At 43.4% G+C, this 27,741-nt stretch overlaps 1 protein-coding gene across 10 annotated transcripts in view; it reads left to right on the top strand.

Annotated features, from left to right (window-relative positions):
- The window catches only part of AMBRA1 (autophagy and beclin 1 regulator 1), a 141,498-nt gene that overhangs the window by 110,235 nt on the left and 3,522 nt on the right, over positions 1-27,741 (top strand). For 8 of the 10 annotated variants that reach the window (XM_082316821.1, XM_082316823.1, XM_082316825.1 and 5 more), the window contains 3 exons: positions 3,194-3,333; positions 19,303-19,395; positions 21,014-21,207. In XM_082316821.1, the coding sequence (XP_082172947.1) occupies positions 3,194-3,333; positions 19,303-19,395; positions 21,014-21,207 (427 nt within the window). Of the gene's footprint in view, positions 1-3,193; positions 3,334-11,963; positions 12,007-19,302; positions 19,396-21,013; positions 21,208-27,741 lie in introns of those variants that run through there. The other 2 variants (XM_082316829.1, XM_082316828.1) reach the window with 2 other exon arrangements.

Below are 27,741 nucleotides of genomic sequence, written 5' to 3'. Positions count from 1 at the left end.
AGTTTTAAAAGTGTTTGAGGATTGGCAGCAATCTCTTGACCTAGAAGCTGGAGAATCGTGTTAGTGTAGGTTTCCTGTAATAACTTGAATATTATTCCTAGAAGTTCAGAAGTGCAAAGCATGGACAATCCCACTGGCAAAGAGGGGTGGTCACTCTGTGGTATGTTTTCAGGCTGGCTGCTTTGGTTGAAATATCTCAATAACTTTTTATAAGATTTAGCAATGGAAACAAAAAGACCAAAAAAAAAAATAAATCTGAAAAGAATTAGCTGTGATCTATGGAGAATAATGCTGCCTGGCAGGTTTCTGACCTTCTTTGAAGAGAGGGACCTGCCGATGTTGAAGGAACTTCAGTTTTTTTCCCACTCTGTGGATAGAGTAGGGGGTCTTGCTAATGGATGCAATTGCAACAGCCAGTCTGTATGACTGCATCAGATTGATTAGCTGGGTTCTGGTTACTGCTGCGAGTGGTGATTATGCCAGTACAGCTGCTTTCTCTTTTTATGTACTAATTACCACACGCACAGATGTCATCACCCTTAACACTGCATGGAGTTGTCCCATTAGCGTGGGAGTGGGAAGCAGTAGGGGAGGGGAGCTCTTCGGCGTGACAAGCTGTTTAGAAGTGAATGGAGTGGAGTGGAGTGATGAAGCAACTATTCTTACGCAGAATTTTTAAGCCATCTTGTCTTTGAGATTCTGCCCTCAGCCAACATTTTTGCAGGTTGTCAGAACCAGACCCATGTCCTTGGCAGCACTTTCCATGGGGTGCTATTTACTGCAAAGCACCTGGATGCTGAGCTGTAGCTAGCAAGTCTCCCCCCTTGACATGGCTGGCTGCAGAGCCTGTGGGACAGCAGCTGTGCAAACTGACCTGCCGGTGGCGGAGAGCTTGCGGCTGTCCCAGGAAGGCAGCTTCTCTAGCTGTGATACCTTGCAAAGGCGTTCTCAGGAGAAGCCGTTTGTTTCTGACTTGCCAAGGAAGGATGTGATGGAAAACCCTTGCAGTTCTTGAGAGATTTGGAATGCTTATTTTATGAATTTATGCTCCCAGCTCTGGCAGACCCCCTCCCTTTCCTCTCCTTCCTCCTCCTCCTCCTCAAAATCCAGTCTCCCCATCTCAGAGTGCACCATAATCTCCATGGTAACAGGTGTTACCATCGTACATCTGATTTTTTTTCCCCTCTTCTTTTTCTCCTCCTGCCCCCCCACCCCCCAGCAAGCAAGGCGGGAAGGGAATGGGGCAGACAGGATAGAGATGGCTAAGAGCTAGATAAAACCCTAAGGACCTGTTCCTTCCATCCAAACACGGAGCTTCTCTGAATACACTAACTGCTGAGTGATAGCCAGGGTGAAGAGTGACCAGCTTTTATCATACAGAGAAGTCCTTAAGGATGTTTTCTCCTCTAATGTGGCCTCCTTAGAGGAGGGGTTAAATGTGTTACTGATGATGGGAAATAATGTAGCTATATTGTTTTGCTCTGACTTACTTTGTTTGCATTACGATGGTCAAGATGAAGGTCCTGGGTACTAGCTATTGGAGGGCATACAGTTAAGTGGTCTCTGCCTCAGACTTCTCAAGTTAAATTGTCAACCAGACAAGATGTGGGGTGGGCAGTAGAGCTACGAAGAAAAACAGGTGTGTAAGCTGTCATCCTGAGCCCCAGTTTGTTATGCTAGCTGATGAGTCCCACCCTAATGAATTTTAATTATTACTTCAGGCCACCTCAGCAGTGCAGCAGTGGTGGATCTGCATTCCCATCTACCTTTATCCTTTTGTTCCAGCACATCCTTATTCCCTTCCCTGCTTCCTGGTCCAGCACCATCCCTTTTCTGAGGAGTCTGGAAGAAAGGTTTTGTGATGGATGGATGGTTGCCCACCAGAAAATCTAATGAAAACATATCTTTCACCTGGGACTTACCCCATTGAAAATCTAGATTTGAAGTCTGTGTTACCTGCAGTGATTGCAGGTTTAAATCCTAGGTAAATTTCTGCAGAAATTCTGTTAATGGTTTGGACTTGGAAATGCAGTCTTCGGTCCTACCCTTCTGAAGCCGTGATGGAATGTGCTCTGATGGCCCAGTCCACTGAAGCAGCTTGTCTCTGTCTATTCCTGGTAGCCAAACCGGCTCACTACCCCTCTTTCCGCTTCCTATGCCTCTGTTTTTATGATCTACATGTGTCATATTTTCTGGCTAAATGGGGTGTTGTCAGTATACCCAATTCTGGTTGCTGGATGGCAGGGTGCAGGAAAGCATTGTGCTGTACAAAAGACGTTAGCTTCTTGGAGTAGAAGGAGAGTATCTGCATAGGTATAATCTGTTCTGCTTCATCGTTCTTGCTTTGCAAGCTCATACGCTTCAGAAACCAAGCTAGTGCGGACCAGAAAGCAGAGCTTGCTATTGGTCCTTCGTGTGGACTGGGTTTTCGTTCACCTGCATTAATGCAGTATTTGGGAAGCACTGGCTTGCAGCTGTGCTAACTACCTGCAGTCTTAGCAGCTCTTCAGCTTCTTACCTTACTGCAGGTAAAATGGATGGTGTTGGAAGGAGACCTGAACTGAGGGATTTGTTATTTGCGTACTTGTGTTATTCTCATATTCTCTGGATTTTGATTTTCCTTTGTGCACTGTTGGTGTGGGGGTTGGTCAAACTCTGAAACATTTTCAGGAGGCTGTTTAAATGTTTAAAAAAGGAAAGAGTTGTATATTATTTTTGCATAAAGTTTGGTTTGCTTATTAGAAACAATAAACTTCTGATGCTGAAAGCCCATGTACTTGCCAGTTTCCTGTTCCACCCTAGTGAGTTAAGAGGAGAGCTGAAGGCCAGAAGAGTCCTAGTTGTCCTGCTTTCTAATGACTATACCACTTGTCCCCATCACTTTGTTTAATTAGTTTGAATAGAAGGACTGTGCAGCCCAGTGAGTGACATGCAGATTCTCCTGGGGTCAGAATTTCTTCTGCTCCGCAGCTGTGTGCCCGTCAGTCTATTAAACACTTAGGGGCACGTGTATCTGCATCTCTAGCAGCTGCTTACTCTCACTGCTGGATTAGTGGTTTCTTGCAACATCCTGTGAAGTGACAAGTCTCCTTGGCCAGCTGCACTGCTGCAGGGAGACTGAACATTTGTTTGAGCCTCCTTGGCTCGCCTGCCTTTTATTGTCCTGTCAAGTAACCTCCTGTTATTTTTTCAGAGAGTTTTCAATGTTCTGTACCCAATGCCTGCCGACCAGAGAAGACACGTCAGCATAAACTCTGCTCGCTGGCTGCCTGAGCCCGGCCTGGGATTGGCATATGGCACCAATAAAGGGGACCTGGTGATTTGCCGACCAGAGTAAGTGATTGCTTTACATGGAGTTATAACTGCTTTGTCTATTCTGTTCTTAGGACAGTGGGGATAAAATGGCTTTTCGCTGCCTGGGGCATTGTGCTTGAGGGACCCAAAAAACCCAACTCCTAGTACTCCTTTTGGACTGCCACAGTGTTTACCCGAGTCTCTTACAATCAGTGTTTGTTTTGCTGATAATAAACTTCTAAGGCTGTTTGAAGTGCATCTCATTAGCTCATTTTATTTCCCTTATCTTTCTAGGCTTTCTGGATCCTTTATTTCATGTGTGTCTAGTGCAGTGTCTTTCAGTCTCTCTGGATTTATGGATTTCTACAACTTTCCAACGAGAACAGCAAATTTAAGCTATTAGTGATATGCTTGCTTTCCTTAGCTTTCAGGGACCCCTTGGAGTCCTCCAACCAGGTTGAAAGCTGCTGACCTAGACTTACCAAGTACTTGTTACAGTATTCAAGTGTGAGATTCTATGAACTGCCAAGATTTTTGTCATGATTATGAGCAAGCCAGTGAATTGTTTTGGTCCTTACTTGAAAGCCAAATGATGTGATGTGTAGACTTTAACTCTCTTATTTATACAGTGCTGTGAAGGGTGTAGCTGTCCTTTTGTAAACCTGCAATTAAACACAAGCTAATTTAGATGTCGTGTGACACAGATGATGACTGAGCATCTGAGTGGTGAAACATGTATTGCTTTCAGTGTTCTTGGGGAGCCTCTGCACCGTACTTTGTTGAGACCCTTTTCTCCATTGTGTTGTGCAAGTGCTTCTTGTGGAGCAGTGTTTCTTTTATGCTGCACAAACACTTCAGGGATTTCTCTGCTGCAGTTATTTCCTGGTACTAAACTACCTTGATATTCTTCTGGGTTGTGCTTCACATGTTGAAGCTCCTTGTAACTTAAAAGCTGGCAGCTAGAAATGTGCAGCACCGCTGGTGATGTTACCACATGCATGTGGACTCCATCTTCCGTGCATGAGATCAGGCACGTGGTGCTTGAGGAGTCATATGGTCAGTGTAGAACCGCTATCTTAAGTCAGAATAAATATATACAGTTGCAGTAGTGACTAATTCAGTACAGCATTCTGGTGAAATCTGTGGTTGGAATTCAGATTGGACCAATTTCAGTAGTACAGAATGCCAGCGCTCTTCAAACAGCCCTCTTGTTCTCTTGAACATAATCTTTCATCAAGGCCTTATTTATACATGAAGTTCTACAAGATATTATTATGGAATAAGCTATAATCACTCTCCTCGAGGATAAGTGGCTTTCTTCAAGAATAGTTGCTGTACTTTCTAAGCAGAAGAATTATTCAGGAATAATGGTTCTCTTCTCAAACTGTAGAGAGTTTTTGTAAGTTATTTTCAGTATAGAGAAGTGATAATATCTATTCTACTGATTATGGCTGATGAGATGGACTTAGACAAGAACCCAGGGAAATGAAGTCTCCCTGATGGTGGATGCTTTGATTGAATGCTGCAGAGTCAAGCTTGGTCTGGATGTCCTGGCTTGCCACACCCCACGTTAGGTATCTATTCTGGTGCTTGCAGTAGCCCCAAGCTAAGTAGCGTGTCTCTTCTTGGCACCTCACTAATTAAAGACACAACAGGAACACTTTCATGGTATGTTATGGAAGCACTGTCAGTCCTTCTGCAGCATCTCTGTGAAACCTTCTTAGCTCACCATGTTGCTAGGGCACTCTTCTATCTCCTTACTTCTATCCCAGCAACCATCATGCACAATTGCAACAAAAATAAACTTTTTGTATATGAACATGAAACACAGTGGCTGTAGAGGGGGGAGATTTATTGGTGGTTTGACAGAAATGCTTCAACAGGTTTCCTGCTGGTGGATTGGAGTGACTGATGCTTCTGGTGATTATTGCAGACCTCACATGGACTGGTGGGTGATTTTTGGAGCAGGACACCTGATATGTTCTGTTCTCAGCTGCACCATTTCGTAGACCAACAACAGCCAGAGTGACTTAAAAACCTCTGCATGAAGGTGTAGATATTCACCGAGCTGAATAATTTGCATTGAGGCTCTAGCATCAGAACAGATGAATGAGTGAGGCTCTGTCAGAGCAGAAGTGGCTTGCAGCTGTGGTGTCTGCCTCAGATCTACTTGGCAGATGTGCAGAGAAAGGAAGAATCCCAACATGTAGATGCCATCTCAGTAGTTCTTGGCTTAATGGGCTTGGTTTGAGGTTGGCATATCTATTGACTCTAACTTGAGAAGCGAGGGAGAAAGATGAAAAATATTTGTGTAGTTTCCATATGCAGTAATGCAGAGGAAGAGAAATATTAAAAAGAGGATTGGGCAATTGATAGAGTACTATATGGGGGATAGCCCAGCAAACAGCAGGGATCAAGAAAACACTGTGCTGCTGAAAACACCCCCACTGTTCTGATTTGGCAAAGAAAACTGGTCAGTAGCAAACAACTGAGATGGTTATAATTCCGAGTCTTTATTCCCATGTACAATGGAGGCATTTGAAGCCAAGTACTACAGGGATCACATAAACAGGTTGGAATAGCAACTGTGCCTCAAATACAGGATTTGAAAAGCACGTGCTTAGGGAAAATGAGATGAGTAGACTGTAAATACAATTTGACAAAAAAAAAAAAAAAGCATAACTTGAAGCTCCATGGGCTCATAAGGAGAGGCTATGCAAGTAGTTATTCCAGAGTTCTAAAGAAACAGTAATTAAAATCAAATGTTTTGGGCTATGTTGCTAAGTTGGGTAGCATTGATGGCAGTTTTTCTTGCAAATAGAAATGGGGAAGGTCAGGTTATGTTGGCAATCCATAACGTGAACTCAGTGCACAGATTTATGGGGTAAGTTTTGAAGGAAAGGAAAATTAAAACCATGGAAAGCAGGATTGAATGCGTTGTGATTTGACTAAGGTAGAGTATAGCAGGTTGGATACCTGTCCTTGAGAATTTTATGTATTTATTTTTAATTAAAGGGTCAACTAAGGACTTGCTCCAGGTCTAATACCTCTGCGTTTTAGTAAGGCAGTTCCCATGTTGGAACTACAATAAATCTAGTTAATTTGTAAAGAATTAGGATTAGAACAAGATCTGGTAAAGAGCAGGTGAAGGCCTGACTAAAGGAAAGAATACAACATGATTGAGAGCTGGACTCTGTTACAAAAGAGGTCATTGATGGACTTCTTCAAGAACCTGTTCTGAGGGTGGTTATTAATACTATTTACACTAATGCCTTGTAAGGGTGTGCTGAATAAATTTGCAGAGGATGTAACATAAGCCTTGTCATTGCAGACAAAGATCAGAGTATTGCACAAGAACTGGGTTGCCTTGAAAGTGACTGGAGCAATAGAAATGAGATAGAATTTAATAGTACAAAGTGCACTTAGTGACTAATAACACTGAGCTCGGTAGTTAAAATGGCAGAGGAGGAGAAAGACCCGAGGTTTTAGTTGATCGTAGGTGATTGAGCCATCAATACATGAGGCTGTAAAAACAACAAATTTAGTTGTAGGATGAGACACAAGATGCTTAACAGCAGAGATAGCAAAATGTTATTATCACTGTAGAAGAAACTAGATACATAAGCCAGAACAGTTTAAAATTTGCATATCCATATTCAGAACTGCCTTTGAACTGGTACGGTAGTTGAGAAGAGCTGCTAGTGGGGTCAGTGGAGCGTTTTTATCTAAGAAAACCTGCAGCTTCGGGTCTTCAGCAGGGCTAAAAAGGAGGGCTAAGAAGGGGGTTATATAGCCTTCTATAAATCTCCAGGAAAAGGGAAATGTTTAAATGTATATATTTTTTATTAGAGAACAAAGAGGCATAAATTGACTATGACTAGGTTGTGGCTGTGAACTAGAGAAAGGTGGCTAACCAGCTGATTTCTGCAATAGCCGGTACGTTGGTTGGGTCGATGCAAAAGGCTTGGCTGTTTGGAGATGCAGCTTGGCTGGCTTGCAGAGACAGGTGTATGACTTGAATACTTGTGACTGGGGGTGGGACTGGACTGCCGAGCCGTGAGGCACTTTTTCAATATTTTGAACCCAAGGTCCGTGTCTAAGCAGGTGTTGACAAGTTGGCTCTCAGAGCTGTTTTGCTGTGGAGAGGTGAGGTGGTGACAGCAGTGTTCATCCACACTTCGAAATGCACCTAATGGGCCTGAAAGCAGTGTGTAAGAGACTGTAATTCATGAGCCAGTACAGTAGCTATGAGGATAGAATAAATGTTTTTATTAGCCAAAGATATAACCCCTATCAGGGTTGCATTCGGGTGAGTAAAGGAAAGAAAGGACATTGTGTACCTTCTTCCTTAGATTTCAGGGTGGCACCCAGCTCACTAAACTGTGCTATTGAAAAGCATCAATTTGTTTGCTCTGCTTTTTATGTGATTAAATTGAAAGAAACTTTTAATGTAACATCAGGGAAGTTCCTCCTTTCCCAAACACTCAAAGGCTGACCAACTTATGTTGTTTACTAATATGTTAGTTTGAACATGCAGTATTAGATACAGACTTGTACTGAAAACCCAGAGATCCCAATTGTCAGTGAATAAATACTATTCCAAGTAAGGATTAACGAATAGCAAAGGTGGTGGAGCTTGTGTTCAGCAGTGTATGCTTGTCCTTCATATGTTCTTTTCTTTTGCTTGTTTAGCTGCTGGTTTCACTTGCTTGCAAATAAACTATCTATCTTAGAGCAGGTCTCTATGACCTGTTTAAAACTTTGTCTACTTTTGCTGCTGAATTACTGTCCTTTTGAGGAATGGTCTGTGTGAAAGAAACCAAGGGAATGGGTTCCTGTGGGACAGGAACCCAGCTTTTGGAAACAACTTCCTCTGCAAGTGACCAACAGGACAAGCAATTTACTTTCCACAAGTCTGATCGTTCATTTTTGTTTGAAAAAATCATCAGCCACCATGTAAGAGAAGGAGTCACTGGGAGAATGTTCATGGAAGTGACTGCTGGGGACAGAGCACAAAGTGCAGGAAGCTGATACGAAGAGAGACATCTGCAAGTCCTGATGATGCATAGAGTAATGAATGAAACTGAGTAGATCATAGGCAGTGCAAGTGTCTTCAGGGGATGCTTCATGCTTGTCTTGATGGTTTTTAACCAATTGCAGTGACTATAGGCTGGAGCAAGGGTACTCAGGTCTGTGGTTCACAGGCAAGTTCAAGAGAGTTTTGGCCCTCAGATGTAGATTGGAAACAGGTTGCAGTCTGTATGAGTTTGTGACAGCCTGTTCCTGTTGTGAGGGTCCTGTACTTCATTCTTGCATGGTTCAGTGTCTAGATGGTTGCCAACTGATAGACTTGCATACATCTTAGATGACAAGTCTGCTATCTGCTTGCACATGGCTTCACATTACCAGGTGGCAGTCTGCACTTTTTGGATGTAAGATGAGTGTGTGTTCAGTCCAGAAGCATGGTATTGAAAGGCTCTGAGGCTGCCACATTTTAAAGGGTGGGCTCCATTGAGCTAAATCAAAACAATAAATTTGTGACACTAATGTTCATTGGGAGAGCCGTGCCACATGAAAACAGGAATCCTTTTAGGCACACCACTTGAGGTAGCGTACTCCACTTAGCAAATGAAGTGAACTACCATGTACTCACTGTGGCCTGGAGGTCTGTCACAGGAGGTGGTACAGAGTGGTGTGAATTTCCCCCAGCCCTCTGCTATCCTGCTGCACACTGACTTTTCTGTGTGGCTGCTAGTGCTTTTTTAGCCTCCCCAAGGCTGTTTCTCCCCCACCGCATACTGCCTGACATCCTTTGTAACTGTGACCGGTGCTAATACTCACTAAAGTTTTATATATCTTTCTTGGCTCTGCATAGTTAAAGGTTCAATTCAGTTCCTGAATCTTTGGTTTTTGCAGCATGGAATGAAATCCACAGAGTCTTGTACAGTGGAAACACCTCTCCTGAATTAAAAAGGAATTTGTTTTTCAGTGCTCCTAACCTTTCCTATCCTGTCACATCCTAACAAGAGCTTTCCCATTCAGAAACACCCCTGGTGGGGCTTCTCAAACATTAATTGTCTTGTACACCATGAACAGGTGAGACTGAAAGTGAGAAGGAGCAGACTGCATGCTGCTTCTTGCCCTTTGCTGGCTTCTCTTGTGGAGGACTGCCGTGGGAGAAAGGCAGGGGGTCCAAATGTCAGTTCTTCCTCGTTTCATCTTGAGTGCTCCCCCCGCCCCCCATGCTCAGGAGCAGGTTCTGGAAGGGGTCAGTGCTCATGTGCTTCTGAAAATACTAATCCAAAAACCTCAGTGTTCTGAGAAAACTGTTTCAAAACCAAGCACTTAAAGCACCTTGTCTAGGGCTACCTATGTAATGCAGGCATGCACAAGAGAGGAAGGATTTCTTCAGCAGGCAGAGCCTCTGGTAATGGAATTAAAATACCCCCTGAAGATGTATCTGGTTCAGAGGCAGCATCCCTTGGAATTCTCTCATTGGGAAGTAGGTGTGGAGAGTCTCAAATTGATTCAGTGCTATGCAGTGTGCATATTTTAATTCTTTGTGGTGAGATCTGCCTCAAACGTGAAATTATTCTGGGAAAATTCTCTTCACGATAAATTCCTATGGTTTGCAAAGGATCATTGCAATTGTCTGTCCATGCCAATTCAGTTTTTTTTTTCCTCTAGAGAATTGCGTATCCTCTCATCTAGTAATGGGGACAATGTGTCTGCATCTAGTTATCAGCGCTGGTAAAGAGATGGTGATCTATCCAGCTGCCTGGCGCATCATGTCTCTGCTGGCTGGCTCCATTCGTCAGGCTCTTCAGCCTCGAGCAATGATGCCCCCAGCAGCATAAGCCCTGGTGCATTGTTTGCCTTTTAAGAACAGCTTCTGAAGGATGGAGTAAACAAAGAGACAGAAGGAGGAGCTGTCTTCCTTTGTGTGTAATGGAGGGATGTTAGCAACCCTGCACAGGCAATGTTTTCACAACTGTTAACTGGGGCGGCTAGAGATACTGGATATGTCTGAGTCCTCCCTGCAAATGGCCTTTTGAAAGGTAGCATTTGCACAGTGGCCTTTCACCACGGCCAAGTAAGCAAATGCGTGTCCTGGACTTTTGCTGCCTGTTAACCACAAGATACACTGAATTTTCCAAACGAGGGTAAAAGATTATTTTGATTGATAAAAGGACTGAAAAGGGGGGAAGATGGCCAATTTTGCACTAAAGATGCATCCTGAAAGCTTATATTTGGATTTTGTTATTCATGCATTTAAGAAAAAATTTAAATGAATTCTTTCCAAATTGTGCAGGGAAGCCTAGGTATCCTGAGTGCCAAGAGGCTCAGTCATTGCAGATGCAAAAGAAATACAGTGGTAATATGGAGGCTTCAAACAGTATCTCCATTCTGATATTGTTTTTTATTCCATTTCTATTTCCGTTTCTGTACGTGAATTTGATATCCAGGATGAATGATGGCATTAGGTGGAAGATGCCCTCATAAAATTCCATTTAATATGTCTATGAATCCTAGAGATAAATTTTTGAGAGCTGCTTTAAGTCTTCAGTTATTAGCAAGTTCATTTCCCTCACCCAATTCTTCAAGATATGCTGAAGCACTGAGTAGTTAGTGACACTTATTTTCCACCATGAGAAAGGGAACTTGGTACAGAGCTCAGTGTTAAAGAAACTTACCCTGCTACTTACCAGTTTGTGTACTGTGTCACTGGGCTTCTGCAGGTCCTTACTGGTTCTCAGATTGGGTAGCCATCTTTCTAAGAGCACAGTACTCTTAAGAACAGTTACCAAATGCTTTGCTTATATCTGTTGCCTTTTCTTCCGTTGCTTTTTTCTGATCCTATCTAATTCCAATTCTATCTATAAAAGCAATTAAATTTTAAGCAAGCAATTATTTGACTTACTGCCTACTGCATGTGGCTCACTCTTTCATTGTTTTCATGTATCTTCTTTTTTCTCTTTGTTATATTACTGTCTTTAAGGATAAAAGTTACGCTTAGGAGAGAGTAATTGTCAATTTAAGCATGGCTTTCTTTTTGAAGAATGCTGCTAAGTTGGCTTTTTTGGCCTTTTGTCACTTCCTCAGTTTTTTGTAATGTATTAAAAATCAGGTGTGAATGACTCAAAAAAGTTAACTTTTTTTTTTTTTTTCCCCTTTCCCCTCCCTTAATGAGTGCAACCAGCTGCTATGTCTGGCTTCTTTTCTTGCTCCCTAATTGCATAAGTACCTTTGGATATTTTTTAAGTGGAGACTTCAGAGAGAAAATTCAGTATCTGGTCCACTTTGAGTCATCATTGATTTTTGTCCTTAGCCTCACTGATGAATAGACCTTTTTTCATTCTAGTACTATTTTCCTCATGTTTATTTTTAGAATGTCTTTTCCCTCTTTGGCAGCACCAGTCCGTCCTGCTTTCTTATAACCTTTCTTTTCTGCCTAGGTCTATACTAGATCTTCCTTATTCGGTTGTTTACTCCATTGGCTTTCCAATAAGATCATATTTAATCTTCTGGTCTTTGATCCAGTTTATTTGTGGAGTTTTATTTGTTCTCCCTTATGCCTGTGTTTTCTAGCAGGACTGTAGTGAATCCAGCTAGCAAATAAAACAGCCAACTTTTTCCTTCATTTTCTTTCCCTTTTTTAAATCCTCCAGCTATCTGGTTCTGTAAATGGTCTCAACTCAGTGTCTACAAACTGTGAGTAATTGGAGTAATAATTGTGGATTTGGGTTTTTTTGTCGCTTTTTTTCCCTTTATTTTGAGGAGGTTTCCCCTGTGTGCTAAACAGAACACTTTTTAGTTGGCTAATTTCAAAGCTGATGAAGATTAAAAATACAAAACTTGGCTTGCCCTGTGGATCTCATTGAGATTAGACCAAGCCAAGATCTTGGTTCTGGAGCTTGGCAGCTTTGTGTGTGCATATTGCAATGTTCTATTAAAAAAAAGGCATTTGCTATGCTTGCTAATTTTAAACGTTTATTTTGAAGTTGATTTCTCCCATTCTAAATGCATTTTCCTGGTTTAGTTTGTTGGCATAAGATCTACAAAACAAACCTACTTCGAAGTCACCTTTGAATCAATGTAAACGTTAGTTTCTGCTAAAATGCTAGTGAAAGTTCAAAGATGACTAAAGAGTGACTTTGGCTCTGGAGACTTGTAGCAGTTTAAGATGTTTAAGGCCTTAGAAGGCTTAAGCAATTTGCGCTCCCCCAACGACTCCTAACATCCTAAATTGTCTAAGCCACTGGAAGAGCTGATAGATCATAAACAGCTTAAGATCTTCTGAGGGTTCAAAGCTTATTTGGAGTATAGTCTGCCTGTAATCACTTTAAGCAATTAACAAGCCTTTAGGTTTTTAGAGGACTTTAAGCAAGTTATCCATCTTTAGAGCTTGGTTTAAGGTGGTACCAAGCTAAACTGTCCTTATTTAAGGAACTTAAAGCTCTGCGTTCTGGAGTCTGTTATTTACCTTCCAGAGGATCCGTGCGTACTACTTGGTGTGGTTGGAGTCAGGTAAGTGAAGGATACCATGGAATACTGGCAATATTTTGAGTGAGAAGAAAATTAGTGAAAATTCAGGAAATTCTTATTTGGTCTATTTCTGCCATGTTTATTCCAGGCTATTTGGCCTGGGTGGTATGTTCTTATTCACATAAACATGCATTTTTTTTTAATAGTGCTAATACTACTGTGTAGTGTGCTGTATGATGCACAAAAATCTTACCAGTGTTGTAGGAGTAAATCTTAACTCTGGGTCTTCCTTGCACATGTTTTGTCCCTCTGCTTACAGCAGCACATGCATTCAAATATTTTGCATTTAATGATGGCGTCAGTATACACCCTCCAAATTGGGATATATCTCTTCTAAATGTCAAAGTAGGTGATGTCTAATTACAACATCAGTAGCGCAGGAGTCACGTTTGGGACTAGGAAGGTTCGTTCCCCGTGTTCTCTCAGGCACAAGTTAACAACTTCCTATGTCACGCTGAGAGTGGTGTAAAAAAGCTCTGGGAAAAGCTGCTTTAAAAAACTGTTGTGGCCTTTCGGTAGGAGAATTGATATTGGCATGAAGGCTGTCTGTGAGCGACTTTTCTTGTCCTTATTCTCAACACAGGTTTTGCTGTGTAGCTTCACATCCCTTAAGGGCAGCATTCTCAACTTCAGTATTTGTACTTGGGTCTCAAGATAATTGAACATCCAGACTTCCATACAAAATTCTCTCCTTCTGCTCTGTCATTGTCTTGGTGCTTAATTTCCATTTATCACTCCTGTTGAATTTGTTGGAAGACTGATTCTTAATTGAAGACTGATTCTTAATTTAAGACTTTCTCCCTTGGAATGTAAGACAAATTCCTCTTATGCTTTCTGTTGGTGTGTCCTCCATTTCAGCTCATTTTATGAGTCTGCTCATCTGCTACACGCAAACTGTAGGTAGGTTACAAATGCTGACTCCTGGGAGTCACTTGGGTTTTAGCTGTAGTGACCCTGTGAATCAGAAGAAACCATTCTGTTTGGGTTCTTCTTGCTGTGTTAATATCTCTTCTCTCTGTCTCTCTTTGAGGTATCTAGCAGCTTAGCTGACTGATGACGCTCTTCCTTAGCTGAGATATCACATTTTTGCCCAGGGAAGATGACTGTTAGAGGTGTGCCTTCTATCTAAATCTTATCCACTGGCCGCAAGACCATGGATTGCATCCAGCTTTAGTTGCCCAGTGTGGGCAGAACAAACTCATGCATATTCACGGTGTTGAGCCAGAAGAGTGTTACGAGCTACTGGTGCCTCCAAATTTATAAGGCTGAGCTCATTTAAATGGTGTGAGTTTGCATAGAGCCTCTTCAAAAATCCCAGTATTTAACCTAGCTGGCAGGACTGCACAATCAAATAAACGGGGCTAGTCATCTTGTGTAGTGTTCTGAGTTGAGTTGGCATCCTCCCTGAAGCAGGCACAGGGCTACCAGCTGCACCAAGCTGCTTGCTGTCCGGCTTCTGCAGCACCTTTGGCAATTCAAGTAGGTGTCAGGATGTGTTTCTGCATGATTGCTGGTTTCCAGGCAGGCAAAGCTCGCAGGATTCTGGAAAATTAGCGGGCTGTATCAGTATAGGGAGTAAAAATGCACCTGCTGCTAGCTGCGGAGAAGAGGTGATCTTTACATTGTTCCTCGGAATGTGATGAATAGGATAATTTCATACGTCACTTAAATGTCTGTGTGGTTGTTAATTGTAAACTGCAGATCTTGTGTTCTGTACGACTTACCTTGTTAGGAATTCCTATACTCAGTCTTCCTATAGAGTTAGGACTCCTATACAGTCCATACATGGACTGTACTCCAAGGGTGTGCTCTGAAATAGGCCGGTGCCAGTGAAGCTGCTACCTCTTCCTTGGTCAAAGGGAATTGCTGCCCAGCAGAGCTACTCCAGGAATCCCGTTTGCTGGTTCCATACAGTTTGCGCTGCAGCCAGTGTTCACTTGGATTAGTCTCTGCACGTGGTTCATTGCCTGCACAGAAGGCTAAATATTTATGAAGTAGGGTGTTAGAAATGATTGTTTTCCTATCCAGGCAGCTGCTGGGAGTGCCAAACTTTGCCTTGTACTGACAATACCGTTGCCTAGCTAATCACGGGAGCCAGGGATGGGCTTGCTGTGCTGATCATCACAAGCCGGCAGAAGAGATAATGAGCTGCTGACAAGGATGCATCTGGAATCCGGCCGAGCATTGTATTGTGTGAGATACTGTGTGCTGCTGCTTCCTTCCCAAACCAGGACAGTGGATTCCTGTTCCTTAGCATAGTGTCACCTTGCTCTCTGTAGCTCACTCTGTATTTCCTTGATACAGTTTGAATGGTTTAAAAATGACAAGTTTACACAAAGGGAAGAAAGCACATCTTGGGGAATTCAAGTCATTTGTAAACTAACCTAATTTTGTATGCTTGCTCTTAGTGATCTTGCATGGACAGTATATTTGAGAAATCAGCTTTAAAATGTAATTTCTTTTGTGGAGAAAGCAAACCTTGGCAGCATGAAAATCAGATATTCACCTAGCTGCATGCTGCATGGCATCACTTTGCAGCTAGTCTTCTCCATGTTGGGCTTGCCACGATCTTCATTCTAGTAATGGGGTTGTGCTGATATTTTTAGATGAGATTGCAGGCAGCAATGTCTTAATCAGAATTTAGTTCAGTGCTGTAGCAGACAAGTGTGCTGCTGTTGGGCCTTTCCATGTGGCAGGATTTGAAGAAGGAGAGCAGTGTATTTGCCCATTGCTGCAACCTTCTTCAGTATTGGGGATGGTTTAATTGAAAAGACAGTAAGTGCTATTTATGCCTTCCTGGACATGCATACCCTACTTGCAAATTATGGTTTTTTGTCTTGCCATCTTGCTTCTGAGCTGTATTGTTATGGTAGAGTTGGGGAACTTTTGTCCTAATCCCTCCTCCTCTTCAGCTCCCAGTTTTGGATATGCCAGCTGGGGAGTTACCCAGATGTCCAAGTCATTTTATGCTGACCTGTGCTTTGTCGTTTTACTTTTCAAATGCTGGTTAAGCCAATGCAGTAAATCGTATTTCAGCTTTCTTGTCACATATGAATAATTTTGTCATTAATTCCTAGAGCTTGGTCCTAGTTTCTTCAGGGGGACATACCTGAGCTGTGTGGGTAAGACCTCCATGCAGAGAGAGAAGCTGTGCTGCCTAAGTTGTTGGCTCTTGGTACTTAACAGGCTCCATTCTGAATCCTTATTCGACTTTCAGCAAAGCATGCAAGCCTGTGCCCTTCATCCTCTCCAAGCTTGTTAATAATGTGAGCTGGACACAGGCGCGAAGGAAGAGTCCATCTCGGAACAGATTCCTGCTGGGAACGCCAGGCTGTGAGCAGCTCTGCATTTAACAAACCTAATGGAAATTTCCAGGGAGGGCTTAGAGAGCTTAGTGACAGCCATAAAAAGGAAGAAAATAAGAACTTGACTAAGTGGACTTCACTGTCCATGACTGACGCAGTGTGGAGAATTGCAATTTTTCACCCTGAAGCCGTGGGCAACAAATGTCCTCCTGACTGCATCCACATCCAAGTGGCAACATGCTCTGTGCTACACAGAGCTTCTACCTTATGCCTTGGAAAACGTAAAGTGCTTCCAGCATTTCCATGTCTAGAGTTTGATGGAGCAAAAGTTAAATGCTTACATTACCTGAAAAATATTCATTTCTCCAGTGTAAGCTCTGCTTCTGTGAAATGAATAGTCAGGCCTTGATTTGCAAATCTCCTGGGAAACGTACTGTGAAAGGCTTGCTAATTTACAAAATTCAAGCAGTATTTTGCAATGGCAGTTAAAAAACCTTTAGGCTTTCTGAAAAAGGAGACTGCACTGTTTTAAATAGGTGTGGTTACACCAGTGCAAATCTTTAAGCTTAATTGAAAATCTGATTTAAACCAAGGTAATTGTGGTTGTCACACACATCTTGTTGTGTACTTAAGTTGGTTTAAGGTGCGATTATGTGATCAAGTTTCTAATGCAGGCATGGTTTTAAAACTGGCACTTAACCCATATAATAGCAGCATTTCTTTGATGAAATCTTTGCTTATTAACAAGGGAAGTGATGATCTTCGTATAAAAGATAGTACCAAACCAGTTCCCTCTGTTAAGTTCAGATATTTGCTTTCCTCACTGTACCTTGATGCAGTCTGAAATATCTCTTCTGTAGCCTCAATCAATCATCCAGGGCTGGAAGACCTAATGGGGAGCAAGCTGAATATTGGTCTTAGGGCTGTGGAGAGGCAGATGTGGGCTCCAGGTCAGAGAGATGCAGATGCATGCAAAAGAGAACAAAGATCGTGCTGAGGGCTTTATCGCTTGAAATCTTTTGCAAGGAGTGGAGTTGGGAGAGGGTAAGTTGGTTAGCTGGTCAAGGGAAGAGTCTGCTGAAAGGTAGCAGTGAGGACGCCGGCTGCTGCAGTAGCAAGTGCCAGCTGTTTATTCTGAGCCGCTTTTTTGGCCCTGCAGAGAGACTGGAATACCGATCGTGTAGGTGGCTGTGGGGAACATGCCTGTACTTTGGAAAGCATGAAGAAGTGTGGAAGGAGGGGGAGAGGAGCATGGGTCATTTTAGCTCTGTTGTGTAATAGCTGCAGATACCAAGTAAACTAGACATTTTATGGAAATATTGACTACCGGGTCAGAAAGTCTTGCCGAGGGAGTTTGCTACTTTGCAGAAAGCAAAGCGTGAAAGCTAAGTCTCAGTATATTAGGCAGGGGCTGGAACAGCCAGAGGGACTGGCACAGTTTTAGTGACAGGTTACCATCTGTCAATAAACTCTGAAGCCTTTGTAAATCAGCATCTCCCTGGCAGCTGCTTTCATGGGGTATAATGCAGCACAGGGCTAGCTCAGCACAAAAAAAAAAAAAAAAAAAAGAAGTGATGACTGATTACTTCCTGTAGACTCCATGCGTGGTTTTGTTGACCTGATTTTCTCCAGCTTTCGCCCTTGGTCCCAACCTGGGGTGCTGTCATGCCCAGCAGCCTAGCCCCAGGCCTCCAGCACACACAGCTCTCCCATTGCAGCATGTCTGACCTGCAGCACCCTCTAAGCTGGGGTTCTTGCCAGTTCTGCTGAGGCATCTCATTACAGGGACAACAGCTTTTATACATACGTAAAACACCATGTTTGTGCCTAAGCCATAACCAGCTACCAACTGCTTGCCCTGAATCCTTTCTTCAAATTATGTGAGTACCCTTAGTTCATGCTCTGAGACTGCATGCGGTGTGGTGCAAGTCCAGCTCTTCAGATGCAATTCCCTTCTGTCTGCACAGCACCTTTTTTGTTTTTCACTCGCCTTGTGTTGACCATTGCATAGCACTGTTAACTCTTCACCTAGCACCATCAGGTGTCTGCAGTCCAGCAGCCGTGTGGTGGTACACAGCACCATTTCGAAACCCCCAGGCCAGCTCACAGGGAGCTGGTGCGTCAGCGTGGCATGGCAAAACACTGTACAGAAAGTCTCTTTCATGGTAATGCAGACGATAGTGCTTCTGGACGTGGGACACAGCAGTAGGTGGGAGATCTCCATGCTGCCTTGGACTACACAGTGTGTACCTGTCCTCTGGCATTTCTGTATGGCACAGAGGAAGCTGGATTTGCTCTTATCCTCTTCCAGTCTAAGAGCTGTTGGGCCTTAGAAATAGTGGGAGACGCACTTACAGTGTTATGGTGGTTCAATTTCTGTGATTACCTGTAGTCTTCAGCAATGATGGGATGATTAGCTATACATTGTTAACCTTGCCTGTTCCTGTGAAGTGATTAGCCAGCCCTGGCTTCGTGTTTCTTTTTGGGAAATGCACTGTGAAAGATTGCCAGAGCGTTTGCTGTTCTGTTAAACTTAGTAGCATTAGCTGTAAAATTCAAGTTTTGGACTTTTTGAACACACACGTAATTGATTCACTACAAACTCTTTTGTGGAAACTTATTAAAATAGCCTCTGCATCTGCCCTTGCTCCACAGTGACTGTTAGTGAGAGGGCTGTATAGAGATTTATTTATAGGTAGAATGAGAACCATTTGCAAAGATACTAAATGTTGAATAAGAGCAGTGTTTTACTTAGCATTACCTAGTGCCGGAAATGCTGGCAGGCACCACAGAGAGAATTGGCCTTCCCATTCCAATTCTTTGTTTAGTCACTTGGAGTTAGGGTAACCTGATTTTGTACACACAGTTGTATGTCTTCATTTCCTGAAAATCTCTCTGCTCCTGTTGCTGTGCCTCAGTGCTAATACTGAATTGAAATGAATGGAATATTCCAGAGCAATCTGGGTAATACAGCACTCCATGTTTGCAAGGCTGTTTACAGTGATGAGTCCTTTTAACGAAAATGTGAACTGAGCTAGATCTGCAGTTTCTGTAGGGCAGGAATCAACACTGCCCTTTGTGTTGTGGGAACATAATGTGTGCTGGCTGGAATAATGTCCTGTCATGCTAATATTTTTTCCTTCTTTGGTGTTTCAAGGGCCTTAAACTCTGGAGTTGAGTACCACTGGGACCAGCTGAATGAGAATGTCTTCGCTGTGCATTCCAGCAGCAGGAGCACTGAGAGGCCTGGGTGAGTCTCCTGGGTGTGGGTTAGAGAGATCTGACCCTTTCTGCCGCTTTTGTTACATCTGACAGCACGACTTCTTTGTTCCCTTAGCACTGGCAGCTTTAAATATGCAATTTTTCCCCCCTTTGAGACTGCCTAGTTGAGTTACCTGGCCTGCTTCCAGCAAGTGACATTCAGTGCCCAAAAGCGCTGCCAGTGATAGCGAAGTACATGTGTCATCCATGGCCTCAGTAACATTCGTGAGCAAGCTGCGGGAGGAACGTGTGGGGCTTCGTGCATCAAAACCACTATGCAAAGTAAATGGCTTTTGGAGGATAACTGAAGAACACGGGGTTTCACAGAGATGAGTGCAAATCCATTGGATGGTCCTGATGACTGGTTTTCGTCCCGTTAGTTTCTGGTCATGGGACAGTTGTTTCTCAGCAATAAACTCTAAAAATAAAGCTAAATCCCTTGACAGCCCTAATGGCTGCTTCATCCATTCTGTTTGGTGATGCACACATTAGTTACTCTAAACACGAGGATGATGCTGCAGTCCCTTGCTTCTTGCCCCACAGGCGCGTACTTCTCCATAAGCCATCTGTTCACAGTAAGAGGGTGACAGTCTTGTTTCTGAATTGTGAGCTCCAGGATCCCAAGGAAGTTATGAGCTGGTGTGCAGGGCAATGTCTGTGCTGTCCCACAGCCTTGGACTGATTGACGGTGAAAAATAAGCAGTAGAGATTCTTTACTCTGCCATGTGAGTGGATATTGCCACTATTCATGTTTTTTGACAGCACATATCAGTCTTGCATGATGGGCTTAGGAGCAGCTTGAAGGCAGAAATGCAGCTCAAGAATGAACTAGCTCAAAGAGAGAGCAAGAAAAGTGTGGCAGGTTTCAAAACTGTATGAAAAAGGTTGTGAATGAGGCAATCTTTCCTAGAAATCTCTTTACCATTCCCAGCACTTACAGCCAGAGGTCAGTTTTGGAAAGAGCATCCAAGCATTGTCAAGATTCAGCTCTTGTAACATCGTACACTTCAATTGTTCAATCCTGAGAAGCTAATGAGCCTTGAGGTGGTTCCTGTTTGCTTTTGAGAACAGAGAAATTCTCTTGTCCGACTGGAACGGGCAGAAATGCCTGCTGGAGAGCATTCATGTGTGATGTTGACAAACTAGAAGGTCCAGAGGAGGGAAGGGATACAGGCTGCGTCCTTGGGAGTTAAAACCACCCTGCCAAAGTGCAGAGGGAGGTTTGTGTGTGTGTTTGTGGTCCTGCACTGCATGTTGTGTTGCCTACTCAGCTCGGTGACCCCAAGACAGAGTTTTTCTGCAGGCTTAGTGATGCTGCAGGGATATCTACCTATGCCTGTCAGACACGCCGCTTCTGTGGAAGGGTGAGTGGACTATTAGACTCTGTTGGGTTAAAACTCAAGACACCATCCAGCTGAGGCTGGAGAGCGGTGTCTGTGTGTGTGTAAATAAGTGCAGGTCACAATTCCCTCCAGCCCCATCTGCATAGTGGCTAGCAGGTGCCTGGTTGGAGAGGAGGCAAGAAGAGGCTCAGATGGATGCTTCAGTCTTGCTGGGGCACATTGCCTCCAATGCTCCTGGTCTTATTTGTTTTTCTCTCTTTTCAGAACCAGCAGAGCCACATGGAGGACAGACAGGGACATGGGCCTGATGAATGCCATAGGCCTGCAACCCCGAAACCCCCCCACCTCTGTGACTTCGCAGGGTACCCAGACCTTGGCGCCTCAGCTGCAGAATGCCGAGACTCAGACAGAGAGGGAGGTACAGGAGCAGGAATCCGCCTCTGCAGGGACTGGGGAAGGTAGGAGCTCAAGCAATGATTTACCTGGCAGAGCTTACCTGGTGAATGAGGAGTTTCCACATACACACACACACTCTCCTGTTATCTCCTCAGCAAAGATTTCTCTAGCCTAATTTGCCTGTAGCCAGGCCAAGATGATCAGGAGAGTGAATCTCTGTCCATATGAATAGAGAAGTTGTCTTTTTCACATGCTTTTAGAGGGCAAAATGAACTCTTCTCCAGATGATTGTGTCTTTGCAGAATCAGCTGTACTGGCATCACTCCTCACAAATCTCCTGAACTCTAACCATCAGTAAGGCTGCAAACTGTTAAGAATTATCCTTTCCGCCTCTGTGTTAGAGTTTAGCTTGGTCCTTCAATCTCTGCATCTAAAACCTGTGCAGGCTTCACAAGCTCAGCATCTGGATACAAAATAAAATATTGTCAATCACTTCTCACAAAGCAGGTATGAGTATTGTGTTTAGTCTGGTTGATGAAAACGGTGATGAGTGTCCAGCTCAGCTATTCAAAAATGCCTCTGGTGTTTTCCAGTCCAGGAAGACTTACAAACATGGAAAGAGCTGGAAGCTGATGTGCAATTCCTATATGATGATAAAGTCACTGATCTTTTGAAAGCATGATGATTTTGTCCAGGCTTCTTGTCTCTATACTGTAGCATTGTGCTTGAATCCAGCTCTGAAGGCTTGATTAGGAAGGAGTTGGGCAGTATATACATAGGAAAGACAGAGAAAATCAAGGAGACAGTTTTGAAGTTGTTGGTTTGTGATGAACCCACTTGGCTTTGGGAGGCAGCCCGTGACATGCCTGTTTGTGGCTGTATGCTTACTTGTGCTCTATCACTCTGGAAGATGCTTTTCGGCATGTGACTCTTCCACAGTTTCTGCTGTGCAGCATCCAGTGTGTGTGATAAGGCTTTGTGTTTCTCTGATCTCGGCTCTTCTGTTCAAAGTTAAGTGGCAAATTCCTGACCTGTGGGGTTTCCCATCTGCTTATCTCAGCAGAGCTGAGATTAACCTCTCTGGAAGGTTAGTACAGCTGAGGGCATGTGAATAAGGCTGGAACGTAGGATGTCTGGACAAATGTTGAACTTGTGGGAACTGGTTCTTCCACTGAATGTGGTATGCAGACTGAGAACAGGGTACAGTGTGGGACCTTCTTGCATCAAGGCCATGATGGCTGATGCTGCAGGATTGGGGGTCTTTCTCTGCTCTGATAAACCAGTCGAGTTCTCCAGTGCTGCTTCTCTCTGTTGCTGTTCTGCAGTCATCTGAAGGTTTCATTATCTTGTTCTTTCTAATTAACCTTTCAATTTTCAGATCTAGATCATGGTTTTTAACTAAACCATTAATGAGATGGCGAAGGGATGTCCTTTACCAATGCCTTGGGCAGGATCTCTCTACAAAGAAGCAAAACATGTAGCATTTGGAAGAAAAGGAGTGTAGATAACAAGCCTAGGACAGAGGCTTCTCTTTGTCTCCCTTTCTTGCTTGGAAGAAGATTGGCGGGTTCCATGTGGTGTGATTTCTGGCTCAGATGCTGACTTATCACATGTCCCTTTGCAAAATAGGCTGTCACACTCCTGTCTCCTATATAAGGATCTTTAGTAGTTATTCCAATATGGATGCATGCACTGGACGTAAGCCAAGTGGTCTTACCCTGTAGTTGATCAGTTCTTATGCCAGTTGCATCCTCAGTGGAAATTCCTGTGCAAAGGCTCAAGAGCAGCTCAAAACAGGGAGCTGTCAAGACATTAACTATGAGGAACGTCTAGCATCCGAAAAAACAACTGTAATCCATGACAGAGGAATAGTACAAGGACCTATCATGAAGCAGAAAGACAAATTTTCAGCTCTTCTTACCGACACCTCAACCAGATAGCCAGGGACTTGTGGCATCGGTGGTCTGGTTCATCCAAGAGTCTTTGTGCTTCACATTACACTTGAGCCCCATTGCGCTGCTTGTGACGTCAAGGTTACTGTTTTTCCAGCAGCATAAACTCTTGTGATGCTAGTCCAGTGTGTTCAGGCAGGCTAGATTCAGTGCTGTGCTGCTCTTCTGATGGTTAATTTGCCCACTGTATCTGCCATAACTCTTTGCCTGTTGAAAGGGAAACGGTCTTTCCTAATAGCAGGATCTAGATGTCAGGGACACAAAGGAGGAAAAAAAAGGAAAAAATGTGCTACCACTAACTTGGTGTTTGACCTAGGGCAAATTATTAATCATCTACCCAATGGGAATAAAGCTTCCCATAGTACAGTACCCAGGGGCTGTGAAGATTAATTAGTGTTTTGTATGGGGCTTTGAAGATGTAAATCACTACATAAAGGCTTAGCAGTATTATCAGCAGCAGAATGGATAAATCAGATGTGATTCTGAATAATGTAAAGGAAAGTGTTTTAGTTTTCACCTTGTCGTGAGGGGAAAAAAACACAAAACCAAAAAAACCCCTTGAATGTTTAAAAACAAAAAAGAAAAAAAGAAAGGCTAGTGCTACCCCAAGAGTGGGTTTCTGTCCTGCGTCCTGTCAGCACCGCTGTTGTGGGGAATTCTGGCTCAGGGCACTTCTTGCAGATATGTGCTTACTGTACAAAAAAAAAAAAAAGGTATGCAGAATTGCATCAGAAATCTAATTAAGCTCTGCGCGGGTATAAATAGTTTCCTTTTCTCATGCAAAGCTCTGCGGGGACTTTGCTGTTCTGATTATCTTTCTACCTCCTTTGGAGGAATGAGTATATGATGACTTTATTAGAATCCCTCTAATGTCTGTATCTTTTTGTTTTGCAGCAGTTGATAGCTGCCTTCTGAACTCTGCTCCCAAGCCACACATAAACCAAAGGAAGTTAGAGTTGAGAGGAAACTAGGAGAGGTACCAAGAAATGCCTAAAACAGTGTTTCAGCTGTCTCCTACTTTTCTTTTAAGCTGACAGACATAGTGGAAATAGTGATAGAGTTGTAACTTCGAGGCACTCTTAATTAGAAACAATCTGTTGGGAGTTACACTATGCCTTCCCTTGCAAATGGACAAGTATGATGGGGGAGGGATTTGTGTTCAACTGGCAAATTCAGTCTCACTTAAAAAAACAACAAAAATTCCTAATGAAATTTAATGGCCCAAAGCTTTAACCTTTAGAAATTGTAATTGCCAGTCCAGACTGGGTCAGGCTGTGGCTGCCACTCTTTAGGCTGCTGGATCTGTGGAGTAGGATGCAAGTGACAGTAACTGTCAGGGACTGCAACTGTGCAAAAGGTGCTGCAGGCTGAGGGAAAGGGACCTTTGCAGAGCTGCAGGACATTTGATTGTGCACCATGCTGTCCCCTGGCTATTGACAGTATATCAATATGTCTTTCAGGTAATCCAGTTGTTTAAAAAGAAAAAAATAACCCACACTCAGAAAAACCTTGATGGAAATAACTGAAAGGCAATTGTCACCTTAATTCCTATCATCTGCATTATCTTTGGGACTTAAAATTCAGATAGCTAGCTCAATGCTCATTGTGCAAGTAGGCACATGTTATGAACTACTGAAATTGTAGCCGTTGGAAGACTTGCTATCAGTAGATTGCTACTTTGCCTGTCTTTGGGGGAGCAACATATTGACTACTGTCATGCCATATACAGTTTTTAACCTATTTGGCTGAAGTGGTTCTCACCAGCCTGCACAAATTTCCATCACGTCCAACTGCTTTCAGAGGTTGCAGCAGATACTTTTGAGAGGGAAAAGGGTTGTAAAATGAAGGCTTTGTGGGATTCAGTCTGTTCAGACTGTTAGTAGTGAAAAGACAGCACATGCAAGTGAAACTTTCCTGGTATAAGCAAAGCATCCTGAGGATGCCTAAAGAGCACTTATAAGCAGAGTCAGTGTGCCTGCATGTGATGTAACTTCTTTATCTGAGACCTTAGGAACATGTGCTGGGGGCATGGGCAAGAATACCCTGTCCCCAGCCAAACCTCGTGAATGCTAAAAAGAAACATGTTGTTTTACGTTAGCTGAACATGTTCTTGCAATGCTGTTGTCAGATGTGATATGACTTCTGTGTGATAGGTGTGGAAATGGGAACCAGGACACCAGGGATCAGCTTCCAGATCTGCCTCCCATTCTCCCAAGTAGAAACATGGGTAGATCCCTTAACCTTTCATCTGCCCGTCCATCTGTAAAATGTGTGTCATATGTCCTATAGAACTGCAGATTTCGGTTTCTCTTTAAAGCTCTCTGAAAAGCACTACCTAAAAAATAGAATCAGGTTCTAGAAGCATGTACTACGCAAACTTTTAGAGTGTGAGCTACTCCAAGTACCCGGCTCTCTTGGGATTAAGTGACGGGGGCTACTTTTAAACTCGCATTACAAAAATAAATTTCATGCATACAAATCACCAAGGTGAGATATTGCTAAGAAATTTGTTACAAGTCAAAGCAGTTGTGTCACTGTTCTGTGGAGTTGTTTGGATTAGCTGCCTCAGAAAGGAAGGGTGAACATGCTTCTGAGCTCGGTCGGGGAGAAAAGTAACTGGTAGTATTTCTTCTGGCACTAAGGGAGATGTGATTATTCATAGCTGGTTATGCTGTGCTATGACCCTCCCTTTCCTATTCTTATGCAAGGAGTGAATTAATTTTAAAATGCTGATATTTTTATCTTTGAGCATCTGAATTAGTGGGTCAGCTCACACCTCAGAGCTATTATTCCATGTTCTCTGAAGACTTAGATATCTCTACAGTGCTTACTCTTAGTTCTAATTTTGCAGCTCTGTTTGCAAGCATGGCTACTAACTACTGCTGGTTTTAGAAAGAGGAAAGCTGAAAATAGGAAAAAATTCAAGAGCAAAGTCAGTATATCACACAGCCACAGAGGAGCGTGATCTCATCCTTGCTTCTGTGGCCTTTGGTCTTTATCGGGTGTGTGCTGTCCATGCCCAGAGATAAACAAGTTGTACTCCATGTAAGTACTTCAGAGACCACTTAATTTAAGAGTGGAAATGCTCCTGCCTTATGCCCAGCCCCATTGAAAGTTTGCCAGATGTTTCGCCTTTGTAGTCTTCTGTGCCAAACTCTTGTCTTGCTGGAGTAGCGTGGCAGAGAACTTCTAAACACAGCTGCATTAGCTAGGGAGTATTTTGTTAAATGTTGGAGCCAGTCAGCTAGACTGACAGAAATCCCCTGGTCTTTGGGATAATTATTCTCACGAGTAATGTTTTGTGTCTGTGTTTGGGATATATGGGATTTTGGACCTCTGGAAAGGTCACTTCAGTTAGAGTAGAAAAGGTTTGTAGGAACACAGCACTGTGGACACAACACATACTTAATTGTATTGCAGACAGGAACCACGGGTGATGCTTTTCTGTCCTGTCAGGCACAGAACTTGTGTCCCTGTCCAGAAAAAGGTGGAGGCTGTGTCTCAAGATTGCTTCCTGCTCTGTGATGGATTCTGATACAGGGACAGCCTAGGTGGAGAACGACTTGGCAGGTGTTAATCCTTAACACCGGTGCTTCACACACTGTAGCTGGAGCTGGTTAGCTCAGTTTTCTAGATTTTGTCTGTAGTGCTCTGTGAGGTTTTTCTAGTTTTCTGACCCTAGAAGGTAGGCTTAGAAAAATGAGAGCTTAAGATAAAGGGTTTTACAGAGCCTGGGAGAACGTAGTTTTGAGCATAAAATGAGAGAAGAGGAATTGCCTTCTCCGTATGGAGAATTAGATGTGCCTTGGCCGACTCCTGCACAAGCTCAGGTTCATGCTCTGGATATGCCTAGACTCTTTGGAGTCTGAAAAAAGTGTCATGAGTATGGGGTTTCTCTCTGTCCTGGTTTTGTTCAACTGGTGGTGAAGGGAATGGGGTTTGGCCACTGCAGCAAGTTGAAACTTCTAGCAATCTGAGGTGTGGGGTTTACGGCATTGCTGTTGTTTTGGGTAGGTGCCTGTGTGCACACTCAGAACCTCTACCAGATGGAAGTTAGCTTATTTCACTTGCACTGAGTACTAATGTAGCCTGGTGAAGGAACGTGTGTGGGAGTCACCAAGCAGTAGACACGGGCCGTATGCGAATCTGTGCTGTAGCTCAGCTCAAGGCAAATCGCGCAGGAAGCTTTGCTCTGAACCAGTCAGCCAAAGTCATTGTCGAAACCTGAAGGGGGAGGAGGGAGGACAACCCCCAAAGCAGAGGCGCTTTTTGGCTGCTTGAATTGTGAGGCTCACTTCTGGCCCTTGACAGGCTGTCTTTCTGGAATTTCCAACACTGCTGTATCTCTGTGCTCATAATCTGAAGGCTCATGACTTGCTGATTTCTGCTGTGGGATCAGCCCTTGCCTGTTTTCTGAGCAAGCAGCTGCCTCAACTGGAAATTCAGCCATGGCACATGGTAATTAAGGGGCAGGGAAGAGCAAGGAGTGCTGTGGTGTGCGCTGCCTGCATGGACTCCTCTGGTGAAGCACATTTGTAATGCTGAGGAGCACTGGTTGGGGATTCTTGCTGATTCGCTGTTCCAATGCTCCTGTATTGGGCTATTTTATAGTAAGTGATCTGTGAAGAGCACAGTACCTGCTGT

This window comes from Platalea leucorodia (assembly GCF_965183815.1).
Source record: "Platalea leucorodia genome assembly, chromosome: 7".
NCBI lineage: Eukaryota > Metazoa > Chordata > Aves > Pelecaniformes > Threskiornithidae > Platalea > Platalea leucorodia.
The sequence above is the reverse complement of the archived record's forward strand: the minus strand, read 5'-3'. Positions and strand labels throughout refer to the sequence as shown.